This window comes from Pezoporus flaviventris, unplaced genomic scaffold (genome assembly GCF_033815535.1).
Source record: "Pezoporus flaviventris isolate CSIRO_AGI_PZ_B2104156 unplaced genomic scaffold, CSIRO_AGI_Pfla_v1 ptg000063l, whole genome shotgun sequence".
Classification (NCBI taxonomy): domain Eukaryota; kingdom Metazoa; phylum Chordata; class Aves; order Psittaciformes; family Psittacidae; genus Pezoporus; species Pezoporus flaviventris.
The window spans coordinates 3,395,482-3,421,026 of NW_026892611.1; the positions used below are offsets into that span (position 1 = coordinate 3,395,482).

The following is a 25,545-nucleotide window of genomic DNA, read 5'->3' on the forward strand; positions in this document are numbered from 1 at the left end:
GCACCAGTGCACAGGCTCCGTGGGCCCCGGCCCTGGGCGGCTTTCGGAAGGGGAAATGCTGAGCTCTTTTCCGGGGAGAGGAGGAAATTCCCCTCTCCTGGAGATGAAGCCGCTCCCGTTGGCCTCCGCTCGCCCCCAGCGCCGTGCGCGTCCCGCCCCGCTGCGACCGGGACCAGGGCCGGGGCAGCACGGGCCACAGTAGCGGCGCGGCCCGCAGGGGGCGCCACAGTGCTCCTCGACGCCCCACCCCATCGTGATGCGCCGGTCACTGCAGCCTCCCATTGGTCACTCACCGCCCCGCTCTAGCGGCTCCTCCTCCGCGGCCGCCGCTTATTGGCGGGCGGCGGAAAGAGTGCCCGCCCGTGGGCGGGGCCAGCGCCGCCACCGCCTCCTCCGGCTGCCCGGCGGCTCCCGGGGCGGCGAGGCCGGGCGAGCGACGGGGCCATGGCGAGCGCGGTGCGGGGCTTCGGCCGGGCGCCGCCGGTGCTGCTCCTCCTGCTGCTGCTGCTCTGCGCGGTGCTGCTGGGCCCGGCCCGCGCTGTCCACATTAAGAAGGCGGAGGCGGCGGCGCCCGGTGAGGCGCTGCGGTACCTGCACTCGGCCGAGCTGGGCGAGGCGCTGCGGGCGCTGGCGGCCGCGGCCCCCCCAGGCCTGGCGCGGCTCTTCAGCATCGGCGACTCGGTGGAGGGGCGGCCGCTGTGGGTGCTGCGCCTGACGGCGGGGCTGCCGCCGGAGAGGGACGGTGAAGAGCTCGGTGGGGCGGCCCTGCCCGGCCGGCCGCAGGTGAAGCTGGTGGGGAACATGCACGGGGACGAGCCGCTGGCGCGGCCGCTGCTGCTGCGCCTGGCCCAGGAGCTGGTGCGGGGCTGGGCCGGCGGCGACGCGCGCATCGGCCGCCTGCTCAACAGCACCGACCTGTACCTGCTGCCCAGCCTCAACCCCGACGGCTTCGAGCGCGCCCGGGAGGGCGACTGCCGCGGCGGCGGCGCGGAGAGCGGCCGGGAGAACAGCCGCGGCCGCGACCTCAACCGCAGCTTCCCCGACCAGTTCGGGGCGGCCAAGCCCGACCTGGAGCCCGTGCCCGAGGTGCGAGCCCTCATCAACTGGATGAGCCGTAACAAGTGAGTGTGACCCGGCCCGGCCGGGGCTCCCCGCCCGGTTCCTCTCTTCCCCTCCGAGGGAAAGCCTTGGCTCCGCTCCGCGGGGGCTCCGGGCTGCGTTCAGCCTTTCCCTGTGCTGTGGAATTTCTCCCCAGTGTTCATCGCAGCCCGGGTCAGCTCTGCACTCAGTGCCCGGGCTGACGCTCCTGTGTCAGCCTGTACAGGGCTGGGGTTTGCTGTGCACCTGCAAGGAGCTATAGTAGCCCCGCTGGGCACAGGCATTCCCGGCCTCTGTGGCCAGCTGTGTGTCCCCCTTTTCCAAGAGCCCACAGCTGGAAAATTCTCCTTACCCGCTTCATCATCAGGTTGTGTGTGTGTGTGTTGCTCTTGGAGTTAGCAGTGTTTTCACCATGAGCTGTAGGATGCTTAAAGCATTGGGAGGTTAAGTATGCAGCTGGTCTGTGTACAAGCATGTTGAGAGAGCTGTGCTGAACAGGGCTTTCCCCCATCCCTGTGCTTCATGGAAAATTCCCTGGATTTAGCAATAACACTGTGCAGCAGCCTTTCCTCATCCAGGTGCTACTCCTGCAGCTCTCTTTGCCATCTCTTTTCCTGGGGATGCAGGACTGAGCCTTGAGCCCTGTGCTCACCCTCAGGCTCTCGCCCTCCAAGGAGGTGAATGGAGGGAAGCTGCCGTGCCCAGAGCACGGCAGGAGAGATGGTGCCTTTGAAGCCCAGCACCCTGCTCTAGTGGAAGGTGTCCCTGCGCGTGGCAGGGGACTGGAAGTGGATGAGCTTTAAGGTCCCTTCCAACACAAACCATTCAAGGATTCTTTAGAGAGCTATGGAAGGTCCAAACCACTGAGGTCAGTGTGACCAAGTGTATGGAGAAAACCAGAATGCAGTACACTGAAACAAACTGTGGCTCTCTTCCTAAAGCTGAGATAGAGGGAGAAGTGGGGAGGGGGTGCCTGCCACCTCTGGTCTGCCTTGTTGGTAAGATCAAACCAAAGCACATGACATTTGGTGTTCAATAGTGTTGGCTCAGTTTTAGGGATGAAATGTGCTTGGCCAGACTATTAAAGCTTGGTGGATGCAGTGCCCGTGGGGGTTATTGCTCTGGAGGGATTTCATGTGCTGCGTCAGTAATGGCTTGTCCCAGGGATCCTTTAGGACAGCTCAGATGCAGCAGTTTGCACCGAAATCCCTCTAGACTTGGTTCAACTCGGAATTAGTTACTAGGGAAACATGCATGTTCTTAACAGCAGTTTGAAAATACCTCAGGTGCTGGGGGTGGGATTGGCCTCCAAGCCAGGGTGAAGCAGGAAGAACATGGGGCTTTGTGTTTGCCTCTACCTGGCAGCACCAGTTAATGCCGGTATGATTGTATCAGGCTAACACAACCAGCGTTAGAAAAATGAGTGGGTAAACACAAGTGTTTGATTAAAAAAGAGATTGTGGGTGTACTGCAATTCGTGTGAGCTATTTTAAGCAAGTAAAGGTATTGGTCACGTTACCTCTGCTCAACAAACTAAATCCCATTTGACCAGATGAAAAGGAGGACTCTTTTCCTTCAGTGCTCTGTGTGGTGGAAAGATGAAGAGCGTGTGTGTATCTGTTAACATGACCTTGGTGTAGCTGCAGCCCTGTGGGTGTTCTCCTTGCTCAGGGCTGATGGAGAAGGGTCTGATCTCTTCCAAAGTGTCACTGCCACTCGGGCAGCTCATCCAGTGGGCACGTTCTGCCTCATTGATCCCAAATAGAGTTTGGAGGCTCCCAAGAGCGTGGTTTGGGTGGGAAGGCAGCAGAATAACTGGTTGGGCAGCTGTAGCCAAGCATCCTGTTGAAGTTGTTCCAATATGACTCTCTTTTTCCTTTTATCCTCCCCAACCCCAGGTTTCTGCTCTCTGGCAATCTGCATGGTGGCTCAGTGGTCGCAAGCTACCCCTATGATGACTCTCCCACACACAAGCCCACAGGAGTCTACAGTAAATCAGCCGATGATGAGGTCTTCAGATACTTGGCAAAAGCTTATGCGTCGCATCACCCCATAATGAGAACTGGCAGACCCAATTGTCCTGGCGAGGAGAGAGAGACCTTCCAAGATGGTATCACAAATGGTGCTCAGTGGTATGATGTAGAAGGTAAGATGTGCTGACAAGTCACTCGGGCTCTAAGTCGCCTACCAGTCTCACAGAAATAGCTCCTTGCTCCCGCTGGGATCTGCAATCCAAACCAGTGGTGATGATCACAGAGGAAAGGATGGTGGGGGAAGTGATATTTTTAGCTTTGAATGCGTTCTAGCAGCTCGAAATGAAGGGAGGTAGCATCACAGGCACACCAGTAAGGGCTTGATGAATCACAGCTTGGGAGATGTTCGTAGGGAAGAGATCACAGCAAACTGGAGGATTCTTCCTGACCTTATTGGATGCTGGAGAGGCATCCTGCATGCAAGAGGCTTCGTTTGCCAAGTGAACTGTCAATAGCTCTCTAGATGGTTACTGAATTTTGATACAGGAAAGAAGAAACTGTTGTTAAAGGCATTAAACCAATGCCAGTATTCCTTGAGGGTTTTTTTTTTTAGCCTTCAAACTTGTAATTTTGTAAATTATTATAGAGTAGCCTGCTGTAAAGCTATATAAAATGTAAATGTGTAGTCTGAGCTCACCTTGCTGCTCTGAAAGTGGGGAGGACAGCTTTCCTATGGACTGCTCTGCTCTTAGACCTGTGTTAGAGGAGAGGTGGGATCTAGAAGGGATCTGCAGTTCAGTCTCTGGGGCTTCTAGGAGAGCTCTTGATATCAGCAAGTTTACCCCCAGGTGCCACCACCCTGTACGTGTGGAGGTGACTGGCCTGGCTTAGCCATGCAGCGGCTGCTCTGTGTGTGCTGGTTTTGCTGGAAATGGGATTTAAATGATAATACATGTGATGAGAGGCTCTGGTGGAAATGTATCTGTGGGCTGGTGGGGAGAGAAATCTTGGCTGTGTCTTTAGAAGTGACACCATTGCCGGGCTCCTCAGCGGATATTGTACAACCACGGCCTCTCCAGACACTGCAGGAACTCCTGTGGTGAGGCCACCACAGAAACCTTGCAGAAATGATGTGAGGAAGCTGTGTTGCTTTGCTGTGCCCAATCTGCTTTGCTTTCCCTCCTGCTCGGGCTGAGGGGTGATGGCAGCAGCACTGAGGAAGCAGTGACATGGGATTTTGTTTGTCCTTCAGAGCTTACAGCTTAACAAACTAGTAAGACGGTGCCTGCCCAAAACAAGGCTCCAGAGCTGAGTCCTGTGCTAACCCTGCATCCACCTTGCTTGGGAAGGAGGGAGAGGGATCTGTTACTTGGCCTGAACACATCACCTCCGTGATGGAAGAGGAAGTCTTGATTTCAGTGGTGGCTGAATCATTCCCCAGGATTTCAGCGGTCAAATAAGATGCAGTTTTATCTCTTTCTTTAGCAGCTGTCTCCTTCCTTCCACCCTCTCGAGTACGCTGGCCATGGTGTTTGCTGGCTCAAGGCTCACTCTGCTGCTGTGAAAAGTCCAGCAGGAGGAAGGTTTGTGTAATCTGGTGAATTTGTTTATGAAGGAACAGGATATCCTGGATGATCTGTGCTGCCTTGTTCTGGTGGCGGTTGTTACCAGCCAACACCTGAGTCAGGAGGTTTGTTAGCTGCAGCTCTACGGTTTTCTGCCGTTGGAGTGAAGTGGGGTGAGTGGTTCCACAGCTTTGGGCCAGTGTTTCCGGGCCCCTCGTGAGCAGCACTTTTTGCTGCAGGGTTAACTCCTTCATCGTCCTGCTAGGGTGTGAGGTGCCTGGCTGATGGCTGTGGCACTGATGTGTGAGCCTTTCAGGAGGTTTCACCTACTTTCCTTTCACGGGAAGTGGCAAAGTGTGACCTGAAAACCAGTTTGCTCTGTGCTGCCATCGCTGTGGTTTCTGTTCTGTCCCAAAGCCTCCAGCATCCAGCCTCTGCAGAAATAAACCCTTTTGCTGTGACAAGCCATGGTCTTGGGCTCAGCGCTGATGACTGCAGGTGGTTCACGGGCAGAGATTATAGGAGGTGCAATGACACCAACTCTCAGAATGGAGCATTGCTGAAGTGGCAGAGAGGAGCCTGTGTGGGCTCTTCCTGAAGCAGTAAGGCTGGACTTGCTGAGCTTAAATGTCTTTTCCAACCTAGTTGATTCTATGGTTCTAATTAACCTCTTACTGCTGTTGCAAATGCAGCTGTGGAGGATGGTGGCAGCCCTTGGATCACCTTCCAGGCTGAGGGGTTAACCCACAGCTGACCCACCCAGTACCAGAGGCTGGTACATGTGTGATTTGATGTTGTATGAGTTTATTGTGTCCCTTTGGGGTTTAACATTTATTTCCAGTCGTGGATGAAGAGCAGGCGAAGGGGGGTCAGGTGTATGCAGTGTGACAGAAGCAGCAGAACCACCACGGTGGCTGCACTGAGTCATCTGACTCGCTCAGCTCTGTGCTAAACCTGCTGAGGCTCACACAGGGACCAGGAGGCTTTTCCCAGCGATTGCAGAGTTTAAATGTGTGATGGAATGAGGCTGGGGAAATCCCAGTATCCTGCAGGAGATAACCGGAGCGCGTGGTTGTGTGAGCAGCGCAGGGCACTCACTTGTGGCCTCTAGATCAGGTTGTGCCAGGAGAGAATGCAGGCTCCAAGTGAAGCCAGGAAAAACAAAGAAATGGGAACATAATGTTTCCACAGGTGGAAATTTTCCTGCCACGTTTTCTCATGTGGAATCAAACAAGCTGGAAAGCAAACTGCCACGGGATTCATTGTGCTGGAGTTAACTGGTGCAGGTTTAGGCTGGTGCCAGACCCCATTAACTTTCATTTGAGCTTGCAAACAGCCCCTTGTGTGTGTCAAGCCGAGGTGGCAAGTACAAACCATAGGAGCAATTGGTAAGGTCAAGTGTGCACAGAAAAGGTGGCTCTTTGCCAGACAGCTGAATTTGCCTTCTGCATTCCAGCTGCTGTAGATAAGCACGTCTGCCACCGAGATGGTTTTAGAGGCTATCTCTGCTATACATGTTCTTACTCTCCCTTCCTTTTCAACCTCTGCGGGTTTTAACTACTAAATGCCTGGTTTGAATCAAGAAAACGCGTGCAAGTGTTGGTCCAGATGATGCTTGGAAAGCTGTTAAGAAACTGCTCAAGTCTTACCGTGGAAGGATGTGCCTGCCTTTACTTTGTAAAGAGCCCAGTTCCGCAACTGAATTCAGCTTAACGTTCAATAGGCTGTTTTGTGGGCAGCCTTGGAAGGGGTTGGTGTTGTTTGCAGTCCCTTCCTAAAAGCTCTTTTCCTTGCTAGTTTGACTCTGATGGCCGAGTTCTGGTCTATACCGAAAGGTGCTTCTGAAGTTCAAAGTGGATTTAGGTTTCGTGTGTGCTTAGCGGTAGCTTCAGCTGTGGTAACAAGCCCCACTGAGCTTCCACGCAGCTTTTAGTGGCATCAGAGTAATTAAAATGGGTGCTGAGAGCAGTGGGTGCTCGTGGTACCGCTGTGGTGGCTGTTTCCTGAGCATGGCAGAAGGCAGTTGCACAGTGTGAGCTCTGGTAGAAGTTTTCAGCCGTGTCTGTCTGGAATGTGCACAGTTGGCTGCCCTTATGTGTTTGTAAGTGTTTCCATAAAATCCCTACTGCAGCTTTTTCTTTATTCTTGAGGGGAGTATTGGCTTGATGGTTTGAAGGTCTCTTTTCACATCTAACATGAACTGCAGCTCTTGGGAAGACTCTGCCCTCCCCTTGGAGAGCCCCAGGAAGGCTGCAGGGCAGTGCTGCTCGGGGCTGTGTGATGCAGCTGCTGGAGCTGGAGGCTCATCCTCACCCACCTCTTTAATGGTTGCAGACTAATGGACCAGCACATTCCTCTGCTTGTGTGGTGCTGCCACTGCTGCCCCCCTGGTCTCATGCTGTGAGACAATCACTTCTGTCCACAGACTAAGCGACTTGTGCCATATATTTAATCACATCTCTGGCTTCCTTTGTGCCATCTGCTCTCTCTGCAGAGCAGACAGGACAATTTCTCTGCTTTAACTTAGCTGCAGGTCTCTTATCTCCTAATGTCTGCTCCAGCAGAGCTGGAATTGGAGAGGTTTCTGCAAAGTGCAGTTTGAAAATAGAGCCCTTCCTGGCTGCCCTGGAAGGCTTCTCCTGGCATGTGGTGTATTTATGGTATCTGGCTCCCCAGGCTTGACTCTCGAGAGCTGCATTCTCCTGCTCCTCTGCCTGCTCGAGCTTGGCAGGGAGCAGAGGCATGCCTGTCAGTGTGAGCTCTGCAGCACTTGTGCTGCAGGAGGTCTGGGATCCTTGCCCAAAGTGCAGTCCTGACGCTCAAGGAGCGGATCAGAGCAGGAGAGAGGTCTGTTCTGAGCGTTCTGTGATCTCCTGCCAGCCAGGACCGACTTGCTGTGACTGGAAGCTGCTCACTTCTGCTTTGCTTTGCTTTCCTTTCCTTGCAGAATAGGTATGATGCTTCAATGGGAGGCTAAAGCTTTAGGCAGTGTGGGGTAAAAGACACTCTGGGATTACCCCAGCTATTACCCAAGCAGGTAGGTAAAGTAGAAGCACTGTTGTCTGACACCCCTGCCTTGGGTGTACTTTTTCTGTGCTGCCTCTTGAATGCAGTGCTCTGCTAGTGGTAGGCTGTGTACAGATCTCTTCACACCTCCACATCTCCTATATATCCAGGACAGATGGTATATGGAAAACCACGTCATTCCATATGCTGTAAAAATAACTGTCCTGCTCTGCAACGGGGCCGTTTGAAGGCCAAATATGTGCAGTGGATACAATCCAAAGTTTCAAGCATGCAATGGACTACTTTTGAGCAAGATTGATGGAGCAAGCTCTAATTCAGTCCGTTGCTGCTCTGTTATGGGTGAGCATCTGTCCTAAATTTGCTTGAATGGCAGATGAAGCCCTAAATACGCTTCATAATGGCTCTGGTTCACGTATGGATGTTTTCAAATTCATTAGCATCCTGCTAGGAGCAGATGGTTATGGGTTGGCAAATTGTTTCGCTCTGCATGGTGTTCACTGGTGAGGGCAGCCCACACTGGGTTACTTCCCTGAACCTGGTAACAGGAGCTGAACCAAGCATCAGATTTGCAGGTCTTGTTCCTCTAAGCCCTTGAACTGAGTCTGAGAGTTTTGAAGTCCTCAGATACTTTTGGGCCCCTCGTGCTGGACAGAAAAGTCTCTCCCCTGGTTTGCTCTTGGCCTGTACAATGCTCTCTTGGCCGCACGTGGTGATGGATTTGTTACAATAAAAGCTTCCTGTTCACTTAGCAGCAGGCTCCCAGAAGAACTGAGAGGAGCTGGGACATCCTTGTTGTGGCACCATCCCACACGTCTTCCAGGGGTCTGTTCTAAATCCTTGCTCATGCTGTCAGTCCACCTCTGCTTCACCCAAGTGCAGTGGGGCTATTGAACCCGGAACAGTGGTCCCTGACCTTTTGGGAGAGTGAGTGCCCACAGCCACCACATTTATTAAAAGCCTCCTCTTCCTGGTAAGGTGCTGCTGATGGCTTTTCCTGGCCGTGCATTAACACAGGCTCTGCAGATGCCAGGTAGTGCATTTGCATCCTGGTATTGATCCGTTCTGGCCACTTAATTGGCCACACCACTGAAGGTCCCTCACTTGTGAATGGTGAGGAAACTGCTCAGACAAAGGGAGTGAGGTTTGTTACCATAGCACTAATGTAGCTCTTTGAGCATAGCAAAGGAGGAGAGCACAAAGTACTCATTTATCACTTGCCTGCTGGGGTCTTGCAGCCTGGTGCCATGACACGAGCTGCAGTCTGGCTGCTGCTTTCTGTCCTCCTAAAGTCTGCATTGCCTCCTGTAGAGCAAATGTATAGCTATTGTATGAGAGATGGGCTTCTGAGAGCCAGTTTGACATCCTCAGCTCATGCAGAAGGGATCCATTGCCTGGGTCCCTGCGTCCATCTGACAGTGGTGGGAGTTGTTCACTTGGTTCATGGAGGTCTCTGGGCTGAGCAGTTGCAGGCCCTGCTGTGCAGGTTGGGATGGAGCCATGCAGGAGGTGGTGGCCAAGGCCATGGCGCGCCAGTCTGCCTGGATTGTAACTGAACAAGGTGGTGTAACCCAGAAGAGAGCATCAGCATGGGTAAAACTTCGTGTGGTGTGTTTTCCATGCTGGCACAACTGCTTGATGTGGTGGTGGGAACGATCTTCTCATGTGGCCATGACATCTGGCTACAGTCATGTGGTGGGATTCGTCAGGGTGCCTCTAAAACCGGTTTCACAGACTTGTGGTGGGTTTGGAACGTGCCTTTCACTGTTGGAAGCTCCCATGAATGTTCAGAGGGCTGAACATCGGCAGTCTGCAGCAGCACGCACTGAAGTCTGAGCTCCAGATGATGAGTGGTGATACCTGCGGCCCTCGTGTCCTGCTGGCGCATGATTCACCCTTGCTTGAGGAACAGGTTTGCTCGCTGAGGGCTGAATGCAAACTTCAAGTAGGGTCAGGACACTCCTGGAACAAGGTGACCTTTTTGATTCATAGCAGTGCCTGTGGTTTCTCTGAAGGGCAAGAATACCAAGATGAGCTTAGTACTGGGGAAGCAGCTCTGTGCACTCTTGGTTTCTGGTGCTTATGGAGGTTTGGCTGGTGTAATACTGAGTTAGCAAACTGTCCCCTGGCGCTGCAACATCCTTAAACTGATTGAGACTGCTGCCTTAGAGAGGGAATGTGGAAGAAGGCTGGTCACTTGGCTGAGGGTCTCAGGGAAAAGAGCACGTTTCCCACTTGGAGTTTCTCAGGAGGACAAGTCTGGGTCCTGTTCTGGTGCTGGGGTGTTGCCGGAGTCCTCAGGAGTGAGGGGTCATTGCTGCCCTCTGAAATCAAGAGGCGAGGTTCCCGAGGGTGACTTGCTGCAGTTCAGTCCACACTGACACCATATCAGAGCTTGTCAGGCTTTCTGCTAGAGCTGCTCTAAATACCAAGTAGATGGAGAGCCTTTACTTGGAGGAAGAGAGCAGCTGACAAAGTACAGAAGGGAAGGCGTTGCTTCCTCTTGTCTAGAGTTTTGCTAAGAGGTTTCTTGGGAGAACAGCTGTATGGTCCTTGAAGCTGAGTTTGGCCTGCAGATTGGAGCTGCCACCTCCCAGGTTGATAGCCTGGTGGATTCTTTTGTATCAGAGGCCTGAAGCGCATTTAGGGTGGAATAACTTCTCTTGCAGGAAGACCCCATAAGTCTAAAGGTGGCTTGGAATGCATAGGGAAGGACTCGGTGGCAGTCGTGTTCAAACTCTGGTGTGCCTGACCTGGCACCCTGGATTGGTAGTGTCTGGAAGATGTCTTCACAGTAACATGAACCTGTATGAATCCCCGAGTGCTGTGCTGCTGCTTTCAGCTGACAGAGCAGTGAGACTAAAGGGACTGTCATCTTTGAGCTGTCTGTGCCTGACTGACCCAGCGTGCCAGTTACCGAGTGAAACTGAGCTCAATCTTCCCTAGCACAGGCTGTCATGATGATCTGATCGGGGTTGTTCGCTCTGAAGCGAGGCTAGCATCATGGTGAGATGCTGTGGGGGGCTGAAGGAGAAGGAAGAGCGTGCCTCCCGTGCTGGGATGTCTGTGCGTTGCTTTTGGGACATCTCTTCCTCGTTTTCTCAGGTGGGATGCAGGATTACAACTACGTGTGGGCCAACTGCTTTGAGATCACGTTGGAGCTGTCCTGCTGCAAATATCCTCCGACCTCTGAGCTCCAGCAGGAGTGGGAGAACAACCGGGACTCTCTCCTTGCCTTCATTGAGCAGGTAGTGTTGGCAGCATGGGAAACCCGGGTGTCCACGGTGGGCTGAGAGCACCGTGTTCGCTTGTGGCTTGGTTTGCTGTGTGTGGTAACACAACTGCAGGTGCTGTGCAGAGGTTGGTGGCTAGAAAGCTGCTGTGTGCCTCTGTGGTTCTGCCACAGTTCCCACATCCTCCAAGACAGCAGAGCTCCCCTGAGAGCGGCCTCGTGGGGTGCAGTGTTAAGTCAGTGCAGTTATTGCTGAGTAATGTGCTCACTGAGTACCTGTATGGCCTCATTGCCGTGAATCTCCAGTGATGTTCAAAAGCACCAACGCCGCTGAAACCTTGGCTTGCATCTGTCTCCAGATGCCCATGGATGAGTTGAGTAGGTGACAGTTTAGGCTGGGAAAGGAGCTGCATTTTGTCCCTTGATACAGCATGCAGCCCTGCTATGTTCACGTTGCTGTGTTGATGAATTAAGAGGATTTGTTAGGGAGGATCAGTTCGGAGATCTTGCTGCCTTCCCTTTGGTGTCCTCTGCTGTGCTTGGGGAAGGGCAGGGGGATTGCTGGCTGGGGATGTGGTTCCCCTGTTGTTGCCTGTCTTCAGCCAGGCTCTTGCATTGTTTTCCTCAGGTCCACATTGGTGTGAAAGGCTTTGTCAGGGATGCTGTCAGTGGAGCTGGCCTGGAGAACGCGACCATCGTTGTTGCTGGTATCGCTCACAACATCACTGCAGGCAGATTTGGTGATTATCATCGACTGCTTGTGCCTGGGACCTACAACGTGACTGCAGTTGTAATGGGGTAATGTCTCTGTGGCAGCCTGCAAGCCACACTGCCAGCTACTTGTGTTCCTTCATGTACTTCTTGTCCCAAAGCATCTTGTGTATTTAATGGGCTTGGCTGGAAGGACCAGTGAACGCCTCCAGCTTAGAGCTGCAGCTGTATTTGTTCACCCCACGCCCCGCTGCAGCAGAGTGCTGTTGGATGCCCAGTATTTGTCACCTTCATTTCATTGCTTGTATTGATCTGCATCTAAATTCTTGGGCAAAAGGAGAAAGTGGAGTAGGGTCACCCCAGTAAGAGTTGTGTTGTCCCAAGTCTGGGTGTGAAGGTGTAGCTTGTCCCTAGGCTACCTGTGAGAGCCTGTGGCTTCTTTCCTGGTGAGTCCGTGAACAGGAACTTCTGCCTCTGTGACACAGCAAGGACAGCAGCGTGGCTGGCTCTGGTAGCAGTGGGATGTGTCCTGAAGGCTTGTTCTCTGGTGAATCTCTTGCGTAGCCCATCCCAGTGGGTTCAGGTGGGAAGAGTAAACTGGAATGGTGGAGAGGCTGCAGGAGGCTTTGGCTTTGAGGAAGGAGGTTCTGAAGAGCCTCCTTGCTGAAGCCAAATGTCTATTTCACAGCTACACACCAGTGACCAGAGAGAACATCGAGGTGAAGGAGGGAGCAGCAACAGAAGTGGATTTCTCCTTGCAGCCAACTGTAATAGTGGCATCATTTAACGTCACGCAGCTCACAGCAACGTCTGCTCCTGCCTCTACCATCACCCCCACCCCTGCGCAGGCAGAGGTCCCGAGCACAACCTCTCTCCATCAACCCATCCAACCCATGGACTTCCGCCACCACCACTTCTCAGACATGGAGATCTTCCTGCGGCGCTACGCCAACGAGTACCCCAAAATAACCCACCTCTACTCCGTGGGCAAGTCGGTGGAGCTGCGGGAGCTCTACGTAATGGAGATCTCTGACAATCCTGGTGTCCACGAAGCAGGTAAAACATGGGAAATCCTTTTTACTGAGGCACAAATGCAGGTGACAAACCCTTTTGGTGTTGGGGGAGCAGAACGGTAAATAGGTAAATGACCTGCAGAAAGGGTGGTGAGAGGTCTCCAAGCTTTAATGAAGTGGTTATAATTGTCTCTTTGGTGTGGCCCTGTGTCTGCAGGTGAACCAGAGTTCAAGTACATTGGGAACATGCATGGGAACGAAGTTGTGGGGCGAGAGCTTCTCCTAAACCTCATCGAGTACCTCTGCAAGAACTTTGGCACAGATCCTGAAGTGACAGATTTGGTCCAGAACACACGGATCCACATCATGCCATCTATGAACCCTGACGGCTATGAGAAGTCCCAGGAAGGTATTGCTGCCTGTGCTGAAACATCTGGGGGGTTTCTAACTCTGAAAACAAGCTTTTGGGCTCTTGTTACCTCTGAGAAACCTGGAAGTCTTGTTGGAGGAGGAGTGGTCTCTGCACAGGGAGGCTGGGAAGGGTCATGGTGCGTGTGTGGGATGAGTGGGTGAACCCACATTGCAGGATATGGGCAGTCGACTGATGCTTGAGGTTGTTGGAGAGAGCTCTTATGCTTCAGCACTGCTATATGCTGCCCCTCTTCAGGTCCCCTTATGGTTTGTGGCTATCCCAAGCCTCATTGAATATAAAAAGACATTCCTTTGACACGGCTCTTGCTTGCTGTGTTTTGGTCCATGCTCTTAGTAACATGTGATGTGGGAGCCAGGCTGTCTGCAGAGCACTCGTCCAAGGATAATATAGACTTCTATCGTGATGTTGAAATTGGCAAAAACAGCCCGCAGGGAAGTCCTTAAAACTTCGTGGCTCTTGCAGATTGGCAGAACAAAGCCTGTGTGTCCAGAGTGATTTCTCTGGAAGCAGAGGTCTGCTTGGGTTTAGCAAAGAACTTGTCCAGCTGGTTTGAGGAGGTGAGCTCTGAGGTTGCTGTGGTCACGACATCCGGCTCTGGCATTGTTCATGGTACACTGAGTGGCACTGAGAGCCTGTGCAAGCACCCACAGAGAGGACCCCAGACACCTCCGTGTGCAGAGCAGGCCTCTTGCTGGAGGAGAAGATGGGTGTCCCCTCAGTCTGGGGTGCAAGAAGCCAGCACTGTTGTGTTCGCTGCTGTCATCCATTCATTGACTGTTGTAAGCTCTGTAGTAAGGGGATGAAGCCTCTGCACTGAAGTGAGAACTCGCACAGGGCACAAGCTTGAACTTGGGTTTCGTTTGCAGGAGACAGAGGAGGCACCGTTGGCAGGAACAACAGCAACAACTACGACCTGAACCGGAACTTCCCAGATCAGTTTGTCCATGTGACAGACCCTCTGCAGCCAGAAACTCTCGCTGTCATGACCTGGTTAAAGACTCACCCATTTGTGCTCTCAGCAAACCTGCACGGAGGTAACGGCAGCCAGACCCAGCTCCTTCCTCTGCTGAGGTGCACGGGATGGGAGTTTGCAGGGATAACTCCACAGTGTTCTAGTGAAGGCAATCAGGTTCCTGCAACAGGAGTAAGGCCATTTGCAAAGGGCTTACACAAAGAGTAAATGAGGGTGAAACCCATGTTTCCCAGCACATTTGTAGGGAGTTGGAGATGCTGCTGGGAGGATTCCAGCCACTTCTCTGGAGGCAGCGCATGCTCTGGGGAGTAGCAAGCACGCTGCCCACTGGGAGATGGGGATGGGTGCTCTCCTCAGCGGTTGCTCAGCAGCTGGATCTGGGAATGTGATACAGTGCTGCAGCTGTTAAAGGCTTCATAACAATTACAGAGTGAAGAGAACAAGATGTTATCCTGAGGGTTCCCTGCCTTGAGTCGCAGGGCAGAGCTATGACATTTGCTGTAATTTAATTATCTTTTTGGAGTGATGTGAATTAAATCTCTGTATTGCAGCTTATTCCCCCGACAGTTTGTCTGCTGGCTTGTAGCTGTGGTAACGTGCAGGTGGCTGCTTCGTGCTAGTGTGTTGAATTCTGTAGTGCAGCGGTACCATGTGTGGGTACGAGAGCTGGCAGTTCTCCAGCAGTGGTGGTGGCTGGGCTTCCACAGTGCTGTTAGTGCAACTTGCTTGGGGAAAGCTTCAGAAAGCCAAAGGGATTATAATCTGTCAGTGCTTGCAATTAGCTCCAAAAGGCTGAAAAACTACAGCAGCTGGGCCAGGAGCATGGTGCATGCTCTAGGAAATCCCTCCCCTTGCTTTCCCTCCTCTGAAAGCGATTATTCTAAGGTTATGCTCATCACTCCTGTATGTAAGAGCCAAACCTTTGATGTGTTGTGGTGCGGGTTCACCTTCCCACCTGGGTGTGATCTTCTCTCTTCCGGTGCTTTTGTTATCTCTTCTACCCTCTGGGCTTAATGCTTTGTTTAATGCCAAGTCTTGAGAAGCAGAACACTGGTACTGGTTGGAGGAAAGGAAACATTTCTGCTATTAGGCTGAGGGATCACTTGGAAAGTGTGCAAGTGTGAGTCAAAGCTTGTTTCCCTTGCAGGTTCTCTGGTGGTTAATTACCCCTTTGATGATGATGAGCAAGGAGTAGCCATATACAGTAAATCCCCAGATGATGCTGTGTTTCAGCAGTTGGCACTTTCCTATTCTAAGGTAAAGCTCTAACGGGAAGACAGGCACATCCTGCTGGGATGACTCCTGGAGCGCAGGAGCTGATGCACTGAAGAGTGGTAGAAAATGCTCTGTATGGGCTGGGAGGAGAGCAAGGAGGGGTTGGGGTTGGGTGTGGGTGCAGTCTATTTGTGCTGCAGCCATACAAACACACATCTACAGGGACCTCTGTGCTTGATAACCCTGAGTGTGTGACTCATGTTAGGACAAAAGTGCCAGTGCCTATGGAGTGCAGACTTAACTTCACATGTTGTATCTTGTTTTGTAGGAAAATGCAAAGATGTACCAGGGAAGCCCTTGTAAGGATATGTACCCCACTGAGTACTTCCCACACGGCATCACTAATGGGGCTCAATGGTACAACGTTCCAGGTAAAGTAGACCTTAAATCTCTTGCACTGTTTGTCCCCCAGGTTAATGCATGTACAACTTAAAGAATTTAGTCTGCTCAGTCACAAACTCTGCATTGGTCAGCCCAGATTACTTGGACTCGGGTTTCTTTTATAACCTCTTAAATAATGTACTCAGATAAAGTTATTCCTGGGGGAAGGAATTTATAGGGTAGTTTTTCTGGTTATTAGCAAAATGGTTTCATAAAATTTTACAGCCCTGTATTAGCATGGAAGGTATTTACAGGGCAGATGGTTATTTGCCTGCTAGTCTGGCTTCCCTTTGAAGCTTAAATCTTACCCTGTGTAAAAGCCTTCTCTCTTCAACTGTAAAATGTGTGCTGTAGTTTGTATGTCACCTTTCTCTACTATCCGATACACCTTTTTTCTAGAGCTGTGGTACAGTTGCCTTCAGAAGACCTTGTCCAAACCTTATTCACATTCCTGTTGTAGGTGGGATGCAGGACTGGAATTACTTACATACAAACTGCTTTGAAGTGACCATTGAATTGGGCTGTGTGAAATACCCCAAAGCCGAGGAGCTGCCCAGGTACTGGGAGCAGAACCGCCGATCCCTCCTCCAGTTCATGAAGCAGGTGAGACACGCTTTGACCTCAAGCACTTGTAGGAGCTGCCTCTGGGCTTTGTATTAGACGTGCCAGGATGAATGCACTGCTCTGTGGGCTGAAGTGAGTGCTGCTTCCTGGCCACACTGGGTACCTGCTGCACAGAAATCATCCCCATCAGACATGTCTCAACTCCTCCTTTTCCCTTTTCTCAACATGCAAAAAATCTGTATGGAAATAGCAACCAGGTGATGCCAGTGTGGGCTTTTTATTTAGCACTGCCTTGGTTTTTTCCCTAGGCTGGAGTAGCCCTTACATGCTGTTCCCATCTGAGCTGGGGCTGGTGGTAGTGCTGCACACCCAGGGTATGCAAACAGAGGTGTGGAGCAGAGAGTGCTCTGGTGGCACCCTGAGCCAAACAGTTGCTCATTGTGCTCATCAGGTGATAGTTGTCCATGCCAGCTGCTGGCGAGTTGAACCTGAGCCCTATCGGAATGTGTCTCTGGGAATGCTGAACCTCCTGGCCTGGGAGGTGGTGGGATCTGGGTGTCAGTGCTCTCACAGGGATGTGTGGAGTGGGAGCCAGAGGAGGAGCTGGCACTCAGCAGGGCTGTGGGTCTGTGTGCAGGTTCACCGCGGCGTCTGGGGGTTTGTGCTGGATGCTATGGATGGAAGGGGCATCCTGAATGCCACCATCAGCGTTGCTGACATCAACCACCCGGTGACCACCTACAAGGATGGAGACTACTGGCGCCTCTTGGTCCAGGGGATGTACAAAATCACAGCATCTGCCCGAGGGTGAGCAAACAGCAGCACAGCCGACTTCCCAGTCAGTAGTTCCATCACCTCTGCCCTACAGCAGATGTAGACATGGGTGTTTTTCCTGCCCTCTGCCCTATGCAGACTTACCAATGTAATGCTACCCTGGTGTCAAAGAGTGCTCACCTGGCATCGGTGTGCAGTCCAAACCCTCCCTTGTTAGGAGGTGATGTGGGGAAGGAGCTGATAATGTCTTTAGGGGAAATTCTCTTGCTGGCAGCTGCCCACAGAAATGACTTCATCACTTCAACTGCTGCCAAAACGTCTGTTTTGAAGCAGCCTGACTTCTTGTGCGGCCAGTCTGCCACGTAACCCTGCAACACCTGAGCCAAAAGCAGCCCAGCACCGTGTTGAGCCCTGAGCTGCTGCTTCTCCTCCTGTCATTCCCATGTCCTTCGGAACTGTTCTTGCTCTTCATTCTTACAGCTCCCTTGTGGCTGGGAGCAGTAGCAGCCTCATGTGAGTGTCTAGTCAGGAAGCGGGATGGTTTGTTGTGCGAGGTCTCTAATGCTTGATGCTTCCTTGTGCCTTCTCTTCCCTGGGCAGGTACGATCCAGTCACTAAGACGGTGGAAGTCGGCAGCAGAGGTGGGGTGCAGGTCAACTTCACCCTTTCACGGACAGACATCAAAGTGGAGGAGGGGAAGGTGCCAGTCTTGAACACCCCGGACACCAGTGACCCCAACGAGAAGGAGTTTGAGACCCTGATCAAAGACCTCTCTGCTGAGAATGGCCTGGAGCGCCTCCTGCTCACCTCCTCCGGGAATGTCGCTCCCTACCGATACCGCTTTTACAAGGACCTCTCCGAGTTCCTCCGAGGCCTCTATCTGAACTACCCCCACATTACTAATCTCACCAGGTGAAAACTCACAGCAGCACCGCTCAGCTCCTCCCTGAGCAGCAGCCTGGTGTAGGGAGGTAGTGAAATGATGAGCCATGAGCACAGTGCAGAGATGGGGAGCTCCTCCCTCCCTTTCCCTGTGGTCCCTGAGTTTGAGGGAGCCCCGCATGCAAGGACTTGGTTGTGGAGCACTGGCCTTACAGATGCATCTGTGTGCTTTTTCCAGAGATGTATTTTGCTGATTTAAACCTGGGGTGCTGTCAGTTTCTCCGGGGTGCCTGGGACTGGTGATATTCCAGCACTGATATCCTCAGTGTCTGCAAAATATCTCTGTTCCATGCTCATTATTTCCTCTGTTTTCCAGATGCCTTCTAACATCCACCCTGCTAGAGTCCCCAGAATAACTGATCAGTTTGGCTTACAAATCTCAGATGGCTTTTTCATTGTCTGCCTTCAGTTTTTGATTCAGCAGTGTGAGATGTGTTTGGGTTAGCTTGCCCTGAGCCAAGGCCTCTGCCCTCCTGCAGAAGACCAGCTGCTGCAGTCCTCTGCTATTCTTTGTGACCTGTAGCGCTTGCCCTCTCTCAGCTTTACAAAGCACAAATCTCTTTGTCCCAGGACCTCATTTGCTTGTTGTTACCAGGCACAGTGTGCTCATGTGCTGTCCCAGCTGATGCCAAAGCTGCTTGTCTCATCTGTAGCCTCTATTGTCCTTCCAGTTGCATCAGCCCCGATTGCGTTCCCTGCTTTGCTTGCATTCCGTTTGCTAACTTAATGGCATGACTATGGCAACAAGTTCTGCATTACTGGAAGTAGGGCTGCTTTTGTCCTCTGCTGCATAAATTAGTTTGATGTCCAGATGTATCTTGCTTTGAAGGAAGAAGAAAGCCACAAACAAAGCCAACAATGGAAGCCCAGAGGCATTTAGCAGTTCCACATTTAGCATCATAACCTATATAGAGATACACAGAGCATTGGGTGTCTTGTACATCTGGACCTGGACATATTTCCACAGATGCTTGTTTTCAAACTGTGTTCCTAGTGAATTCTGTTCAGTGCTGCTGCAGATCTGCTCTTGGGATGTGGTTGTGTTTTGTCTGCCTTTGCAGCCTCTCGGAGGTTGGCAGCAGTTCCCTCCTGTACCAGGGGTGCAGCTCTGTTCCTGAGCTCACGCTCTGCTTTTCATCTCTTGGCAGTTTGGGTCAGAGCATTGAGTTCCGTCAGATCTGGTCCCTTGAAATCTCCAACAAGCCCAACCAGTCTGAGCCTGAGGAGCCGAAGATCCGCTTTGTTGCTGGTATTCATGGAAACGCTCCTGTTGGTACCGAACTGCTCCTGTCACTGGCAGAATTCCTTTGCATGAATTACAAGAAGAACGCTGCTGTTACGAAGGTGAGGAGCCAATGCAAGGGATCATCTTGGAGTCTTCCAGCTATATCCTAAGAAAACAGTGCTCACTGGGAGAGACTTGCCTTGTTAACGCTGACCTGCAGTGATCCTATGTGTAGTGGGGGAGGTGTTGTGAGATCCTCAGGGCAAGTGGGAACCTCTAACTGCAATTCCTAGGATGAGATCCAGGCAAGTGAACCCTTCTGATTGCACTTCATGTACTGTTTCTCCTTTTTGTGCAGCTGATTGATCGAACACGGATTGTGATTGTGCCTTCCCTGAATCCAGACGGACATGAGATAGCCCAGGAGAGAGGCTGCACATCGAAGATAGGCCAGACTAATGCTCGTGGCAAAGATCTGGACACAGACTTTACAAGTAAAGCAAACTGAAGCACAGTGATGTGTAGGGTCCCTCTAAGTGTGAAGGCTCCTTCTGGCTGCTCTAGGTTTGGGTATAGTGATTCGGTTACAGAATCTGTCTGTACAGAGAGCAGCACTCCTGCCCTGGAGCCCAGGGAGCAGAGCTGCTGGGAAGCTTCCAGTGCTTGGATCTGCCTTACAGATGGTAATTTGCAGCTTCCTATTTGCAAGCAAAAGGCAGAGCTGAGCTCTTGAGGAATGGTCCAGAGGTTGGACAACACATAATATATTTTTTCCTGTTAACTTATTTCTTTCAGCCCCTGATTTCTGAAAAATGCCTTCTGTTCATGCTCCCCAGAAAGTCTCCTTTTATTTTCCATGCTTTTCTGGTTTCAGTAACTGCCCTTCATTGGCACGTCATTGGTGATACTGAAAGCAAACACATATGAAATAGTCATGTGTCACACCTGTTTAGCTTTGCAGGTGAATTCCCCCCGTGGGTAGAGTGGTCTAGATGCTTTACTTGCATCTGCTGCGTAATACCTGCAATAGACTTAATTTCAGGCATAGACCAAGAATGTACTTCTGGCCTCTCAAACAGCAGAGGAAACGGATGTCAATTCCCTTTTGTATTTGTTGTTCTGGTTTATAGGCAATTATTCCCGGTACTTGGACACACTGGAGCCTGAGACCAAAGCCATCATGGAGAACTTGATATTGAAGCAGGATTTCAGCCTCTCTGTTGCACTAGACGGAGGATCTCTGCTTGTCACATACCCATATGATAACCCATCACAGACAGGTATGATGAACATCTCCAGGGCCTTGCATGCAGTTACCCTTGAGCTCTCTCTCATCTTGGACTTCTCTCTTGGGCAGAAGTCCACATGACTGCATGGTTTAGGAGTTTTTTTGTGCTGATGGTGTTCTGTAGCCTCCTTCTGTGTCCAGCCCCTTGTATGTGGGGTTGACAGTCTGTTAAGTAAAGCTATAAAACCTCACAGGGTTCAGCAGGGGGGCAGAACACTTACTATTTCTGTTGTAGTTCAACCTTTCTTCTGCTAAAGCCACTATGAAGTCTGCTTTTGATACCACCTTCAGTGTTAGGGAAAATCTGGAATGGCCTTGAAACAACATGTCTCTAATACAGGGTCTTGAGGTTAGAATGGGAATCTGCCGCTCCAGGGAGCAGGAGCTGCACTCTCAAGGTCTGATTTTTCTCTTTGTAGTGGAGAACAAAGAAACACTGAAGCATTTGGCATCTGTGTATGCAAACAACCATCCGCTGATGCATTTGGGCCAGCCAGGCTGTCCCAATAAGTCAGGTATGTTTGGCTGAGTCCTTTACCCCCTCCTCAGCATGTGCTAGACTCTATCTGATACCTGTGTTGTTGCTCTCACAGATGAGAACATCCCCGGCGGTGTGATCCGTGGCTCTGAGTGGCACAGTCATGTGGGGAGTATGAAGGTACTTCATCACAGCACAAGGCTTCCTATCTCTGTTAAACAAGCATTGTTAAACAAGCATTGAACATGATGTCTGAGCAACACCCCCCACTCTGCAAAGCTTTTTGAATACCTCCTCTTGTAACTGTGGTTTTGGCCTTTGCAGGATTTCAGTGTCACGTTTGGCCACTGTCCCGAGATCACTGTTTATACCAGCTGCTGTTACTTCCCGAGTGCAGGGCAGCTTCCTGGCCTCTGGGCAGAGCACAGGAAATCTCTCCTTAGCATGCTGGTGGAGGTGAGCCACAGCTGGGGAGCAAATTCGGGCAAGGAGGGAAGGTAGTGGGCTGGATGGGAAGGGGGAAGAGGAAGAGAACAGTATGGAGGGTCCTTGCGGCTTTGTTGGTGCTGTGTAATTACAGACAGTCATAACTTAGACTGTATGAGGAATGAATTGAACACAGGCAGCAAGTGACCGCAGTATGTGTTGACCTGAGAGTTAATGGTCTGTGCTGTGTTGCCTCACAGTGGGCTGAGTAGTCCTTGCAGTGCCGTGCACTTTTATTTGTTCTGGGGGTCAGAGATGGAGAATGGGCTGTGTTTTGAGGGGAAGATTAGTTATATCTTTTAGTTACAAATGTGCCACACATGTGGATCTGAATGTGACGTGTTTGAAATGCTTTCTTCCAGGTCCAAAAGGGAGTCCATGGCTTTGTCCAAGACAAGAGTGGCAAGGCAATTTCTAAAGCTATCATTGTTCTTAATGAAGGTTTGAGGGTCTTTACTAAAGAAGGTGGCTATTTCCATGTGCTGTTGGCTCCAGGTTTACACACCATCAGTGCAGTAGCTGAAGGGTACCAGCAGAAACATGTCAAGGTAGGTGAATGTCTGTATTGGAGATTTTCCCTCTGCTCCTTGTCATATGAAGGCATCCCTGTCTGGTCTCTGCCTGGGCTGTGCTTAGCTGTTGGTTATCTGCCTGGTTTTCTGCCTTGATACAATGAATGGAGAAGAATTTCCTAGCGCAGCAGGGTTGTTTCAGGCAGTGGCTTTTCTTTCCATTGCACTCGTCTTTGCTGACCAGGGCAGGACTGGGTGGATGCCAAGTATCTCTTTCATCTTGACACCTGAGAGAGGTGAAAGCTTAGAGACACTCTGAGCTCTTGTATCTTTCTGCAGGTCTTTGTCCGTCACGATGCACCCAGCTCCGTGTTCATTGTATTTGACACAGAGAACAGGATATTTGGCCTGCCAAGGGAGCTGGTTGTGACTGTTGCAGGTAAAGTGACACAACTGATCAAAGCTTTGAGCTTTGCTTTCTGCACTGGTTCTTGCTGGCAATGACCCTTCACTGAACTGGAAAAGTAGCCTGAAGACATAAGCCATCTCCTGCTTTCCCTTCTGAACATGTGCTTGTCTTTGCAAACTGGTCCAACAACCTTTGGATCTGGTGATGCTGGACTAGCAGAGGGGAGGGAAGTAGAGGATGTTTCCAGGGGTCTGAAGGTTTTAGAATGAACTTTGACATGCCTGGAATGGGGTAAGCCTGGTTGTGTGTGGAGCTGGAAGCTAGATCTTGCTGCTTCTTCAGGGTGCTGTGGCACCAAGTAAGCATTAGTACTTACTTATTTTGTCAAAGTGGCAACTGCTGGAAGGCAAGAGTTTGTACCCAGTCTGCAGAGGAGCTCGGTGGTGCTGCTCCAGATTGTGAGCACAGAAAATAAAGCTAGTGCAGTCCTGCTCTGGAAGCAGCTGTCATGCGTGGCATGTCTGCCCTGGCCTAGGAGGAAGCAGCAGGGTCACAGTGAAGTGGGGAAATGGTTGTGATTGAGGAAGGGAAGAGAGATGGTGGCAAGCTCAGGAGCCTCCCATAAATTTTGATGTCTTGTCTCTGGCAGGTGCAAGTATGTCTGCTCTGCTCCTCACTGCCTGTATCATCTGGTGTGTCTGCTCCATCAAGTCCAACAGACACAAGGATGGCTTCCACCGCCTCCGGCAGCACCACGACGACTACGAGGATGAAATCCGCATGATGTCCACAGGCTCCAAGAAATCACTCCTGAGCCATGAATTCCAGGATGAAACAGACACTGAAGAAGAAACACTGTACTCCAGCAAACACTGACACTCCTCGGGCAGGAAGGGAGGTTCCCATGGACCAGACCCAGTGGTGGGGGCCAGTCCCTGTGGTTCAGTTTTGAAACATTAGCTTGCAGGATGTGTCCTCCAGAGGTGCGGGTGGCTGCTCCCAGCTCCCCTCTATTTGCTCTGTTCCTGTGTACATGCAGATTAGTTGGTGTTGGGGGCTGGTTTCAGGCTAAGAACGGACACTGGTTGTTATGGTTTTGGATCAAGACCTGGAGGCTCACATGAGGTTGTTTGAAAGGCAACTTAACAGGGTGGCCAGCAGAGTTCCTAGCACTTCCCCAGCACCTCAGTACAGCAAGCAGATGGTGGGGAAGTGCCCCAAGACCTGCAGGGAGTCATAGTTCCAACACTCCAGAGCAGTTTCTCTTCCTGTTTTGATTTCATGTTTTCCACTCTGTACTTGGGGGGAAGCCACATCCTTCACTTGACTCCATGTTCTGCAGTGCAGCCCTTGGAAAAAGACCCACCCCCCAGAAAAAAAAGCATCCCTTGGTTCTCAGCTGCTTCCTTGGAGCTTCTTCCCACCAGGAGGTGCTGTGGCCTGCTATGATCAGCAGTGAGAGCTAGGGGAGATGACATCCACTCTTGATGTGAGCTGGAGGAAGGAGCAGATGTCAGAGCTTCAGTGGACCCTGATGAAGTTCGGTTGCTTGCCAGCTCTGTGGTACTGCTGTGCCTGACTTCTGGGGAAGGAAGAAGCTTTATACCCATCACCCCTGGTTGCTTTTCATTTGTGTAGTAGGCTTGGCCTTTGGGGTTTCACGTTAGCATTGCAATGGCACAGTGTCTGAAAGAGCAACTGGAGGTTGTTCTAAGCAAATGGATAAACTGATGGGGTTGGATACTGTTAGAAAAGCAATCAGTTACTGACTCCACCTGATCAGTCTTGCTCAAGTGTGCCACTGTTCAGGAGGAAAGAGTGAAATGTGACCACTGCTTTGTATTGCACTCCTATTGGAGCAGCAGGGAGAGGTCATGGGAGTATCCATGGCCCAACTTCGGTCTTAAATTTTGAAGCAAAGCTGTACCTAATACCATTTACTGGTCAGAGCACTTTGGAAACATCCTCATCAAGCTCTGGTGATGGTGGGCATCAGCTTAGCTGCTGGCTTGGCTCTGTTCTGCCCTGAAGTATGTAGCAAGAGCTCCACCTGCTTGTATGTCGGCTGCTGCGGGGCCTGAGTGCAAGGTGTGAGGAAGGACTGAATGGCTGTGCTGAAGGAGAAGGAAAAAGCAGCCACATCCTGTTTTGTAGCACTTGGCAGGAAAGGGGAGCTGCAGTGTGCATCCCCCAGGCAGGTAGGATTTGGGGGGAATAGAAGTGATGGCCAGAAGGGAAGAATGGCTGAAATGGTTGATTTCCAGAGCCTTGATGCATCTCTGATGTTCCTGTGCTTTCTGGGCAGAAGCTTGGGCTTAGAATAGGCACTTATTTTCTTGCTGCTCATGTTCTTTTTTTTTAATCCTTGCCCTACTGACTTGAACTCCAGGGTGCAGGAGCCTGGCACAGCAATGTCTTGGGCATCCACTTTGCCCTGAGCTGATCTGTTCTCCAGCAACCTGGGGAGGTTCACTGGCGAATCCTACACATGGTGCCTCTTGGGGGGTGTTTGCACCCAAATGCATGATGAGGTCTGTTCTGCAGGGTTCTTACTTGGTCCTCTCTGGGGAAACAGTGCAGTGGGTTCCCTATTGAAGGCTGCTGGGCCCCTGTCACCTGGGGAAGGAGCAGTTCCTCACCCCAGCATGTGGTAAGTGCCCATCCAGAACCACATGCCCGTGCTGCCGTGCTCATAGTCCCAGCTGATAATGTGCAGCCAGCTGGAGGGACAGAGAGAACCCTTACCCACCAATACACCTTCCCTGTTCCACAGGGAATTCTATTGCAAGAAATGTGTGTTAAGACCAGGCTTGGGTGCAGGGAGATGAGGCTGAGCATTGCTTCTGCTCCTGTCCTGCACTGCTGTGGTATGAAAGCTGCTCTTGAGCCGTGAGCATCCCTGTGCCTGCTCCCAGCTCATCATGCTGAGCAGGACTGTGATTTGGGCCATGACCCTTTCCCATGGGTGATGAGCTGCAGCGCACCAGCACTCAATAGTGCTAACTCTGCCTAACCTCTGAACCTCCCCTGCTTCTGAGGGCTTTAATGAGAGACACAGCTGGGGTTTGTGTTAAGTTTGCAAATGGTCCTTAGGGCTCTGTTTGGGTTTCAGTTGCTCTGGCAGCAGGTGCTGGGGGCTGAGCTGGCCTTGCTTTGTCCCACTAGCAATAACCCTCCTTAGAGCTGGCC

The 25,545-nt window shown here is 51.5% G+C and overlaps 1 protein-coding gene across 1 annotated transcript; it reads left to right on the plus strand.

Annotated features, from left to right (window-relative positions):
* The first annotated feature begins 444 nt into the window (after window positions 1-444).
* Window positions 445-23,724, plus strand: CPD (carboxypeptidase D). Its single transcript, XM_061470189.1, has 21 exons — window positions 445-1,121; window positions 2,997-3,244; window positions 10,766-10,908; window positions 11,521-11,690; window positions 12,292-12,659; window positions 12,834-13,025; window positions 13,916-14,083; window positions 15,170-15,279; window positions 15,566-15,668; window positions 16,139-16,281; window positions 16,880-17,049; window positions 17,617-17,928; window positions 19,107-19,302; window positions 19,542-19,677; window positions 20,314-20,463; window positions 20,891-20,986; window positions 21,065-21,129; window positions 21,274-21,405; window positions 21,798-21,983; window positions 22,287-22,386; window positions 23,006-23,724. The coding sequence occupies exons 1-21, from the start codon at window positions 445-447 to the stop codon at window positions 23,230-23,232; spliced, it is 4,092 nt and encodes a 1,363-aa protein (XP_061326173.1). The 3' UTR covers window positions 23,233-23,724.
* The last annotated feature ends 1,821 nt before the right edge of the window (window positions 23,725-25,545 follow it).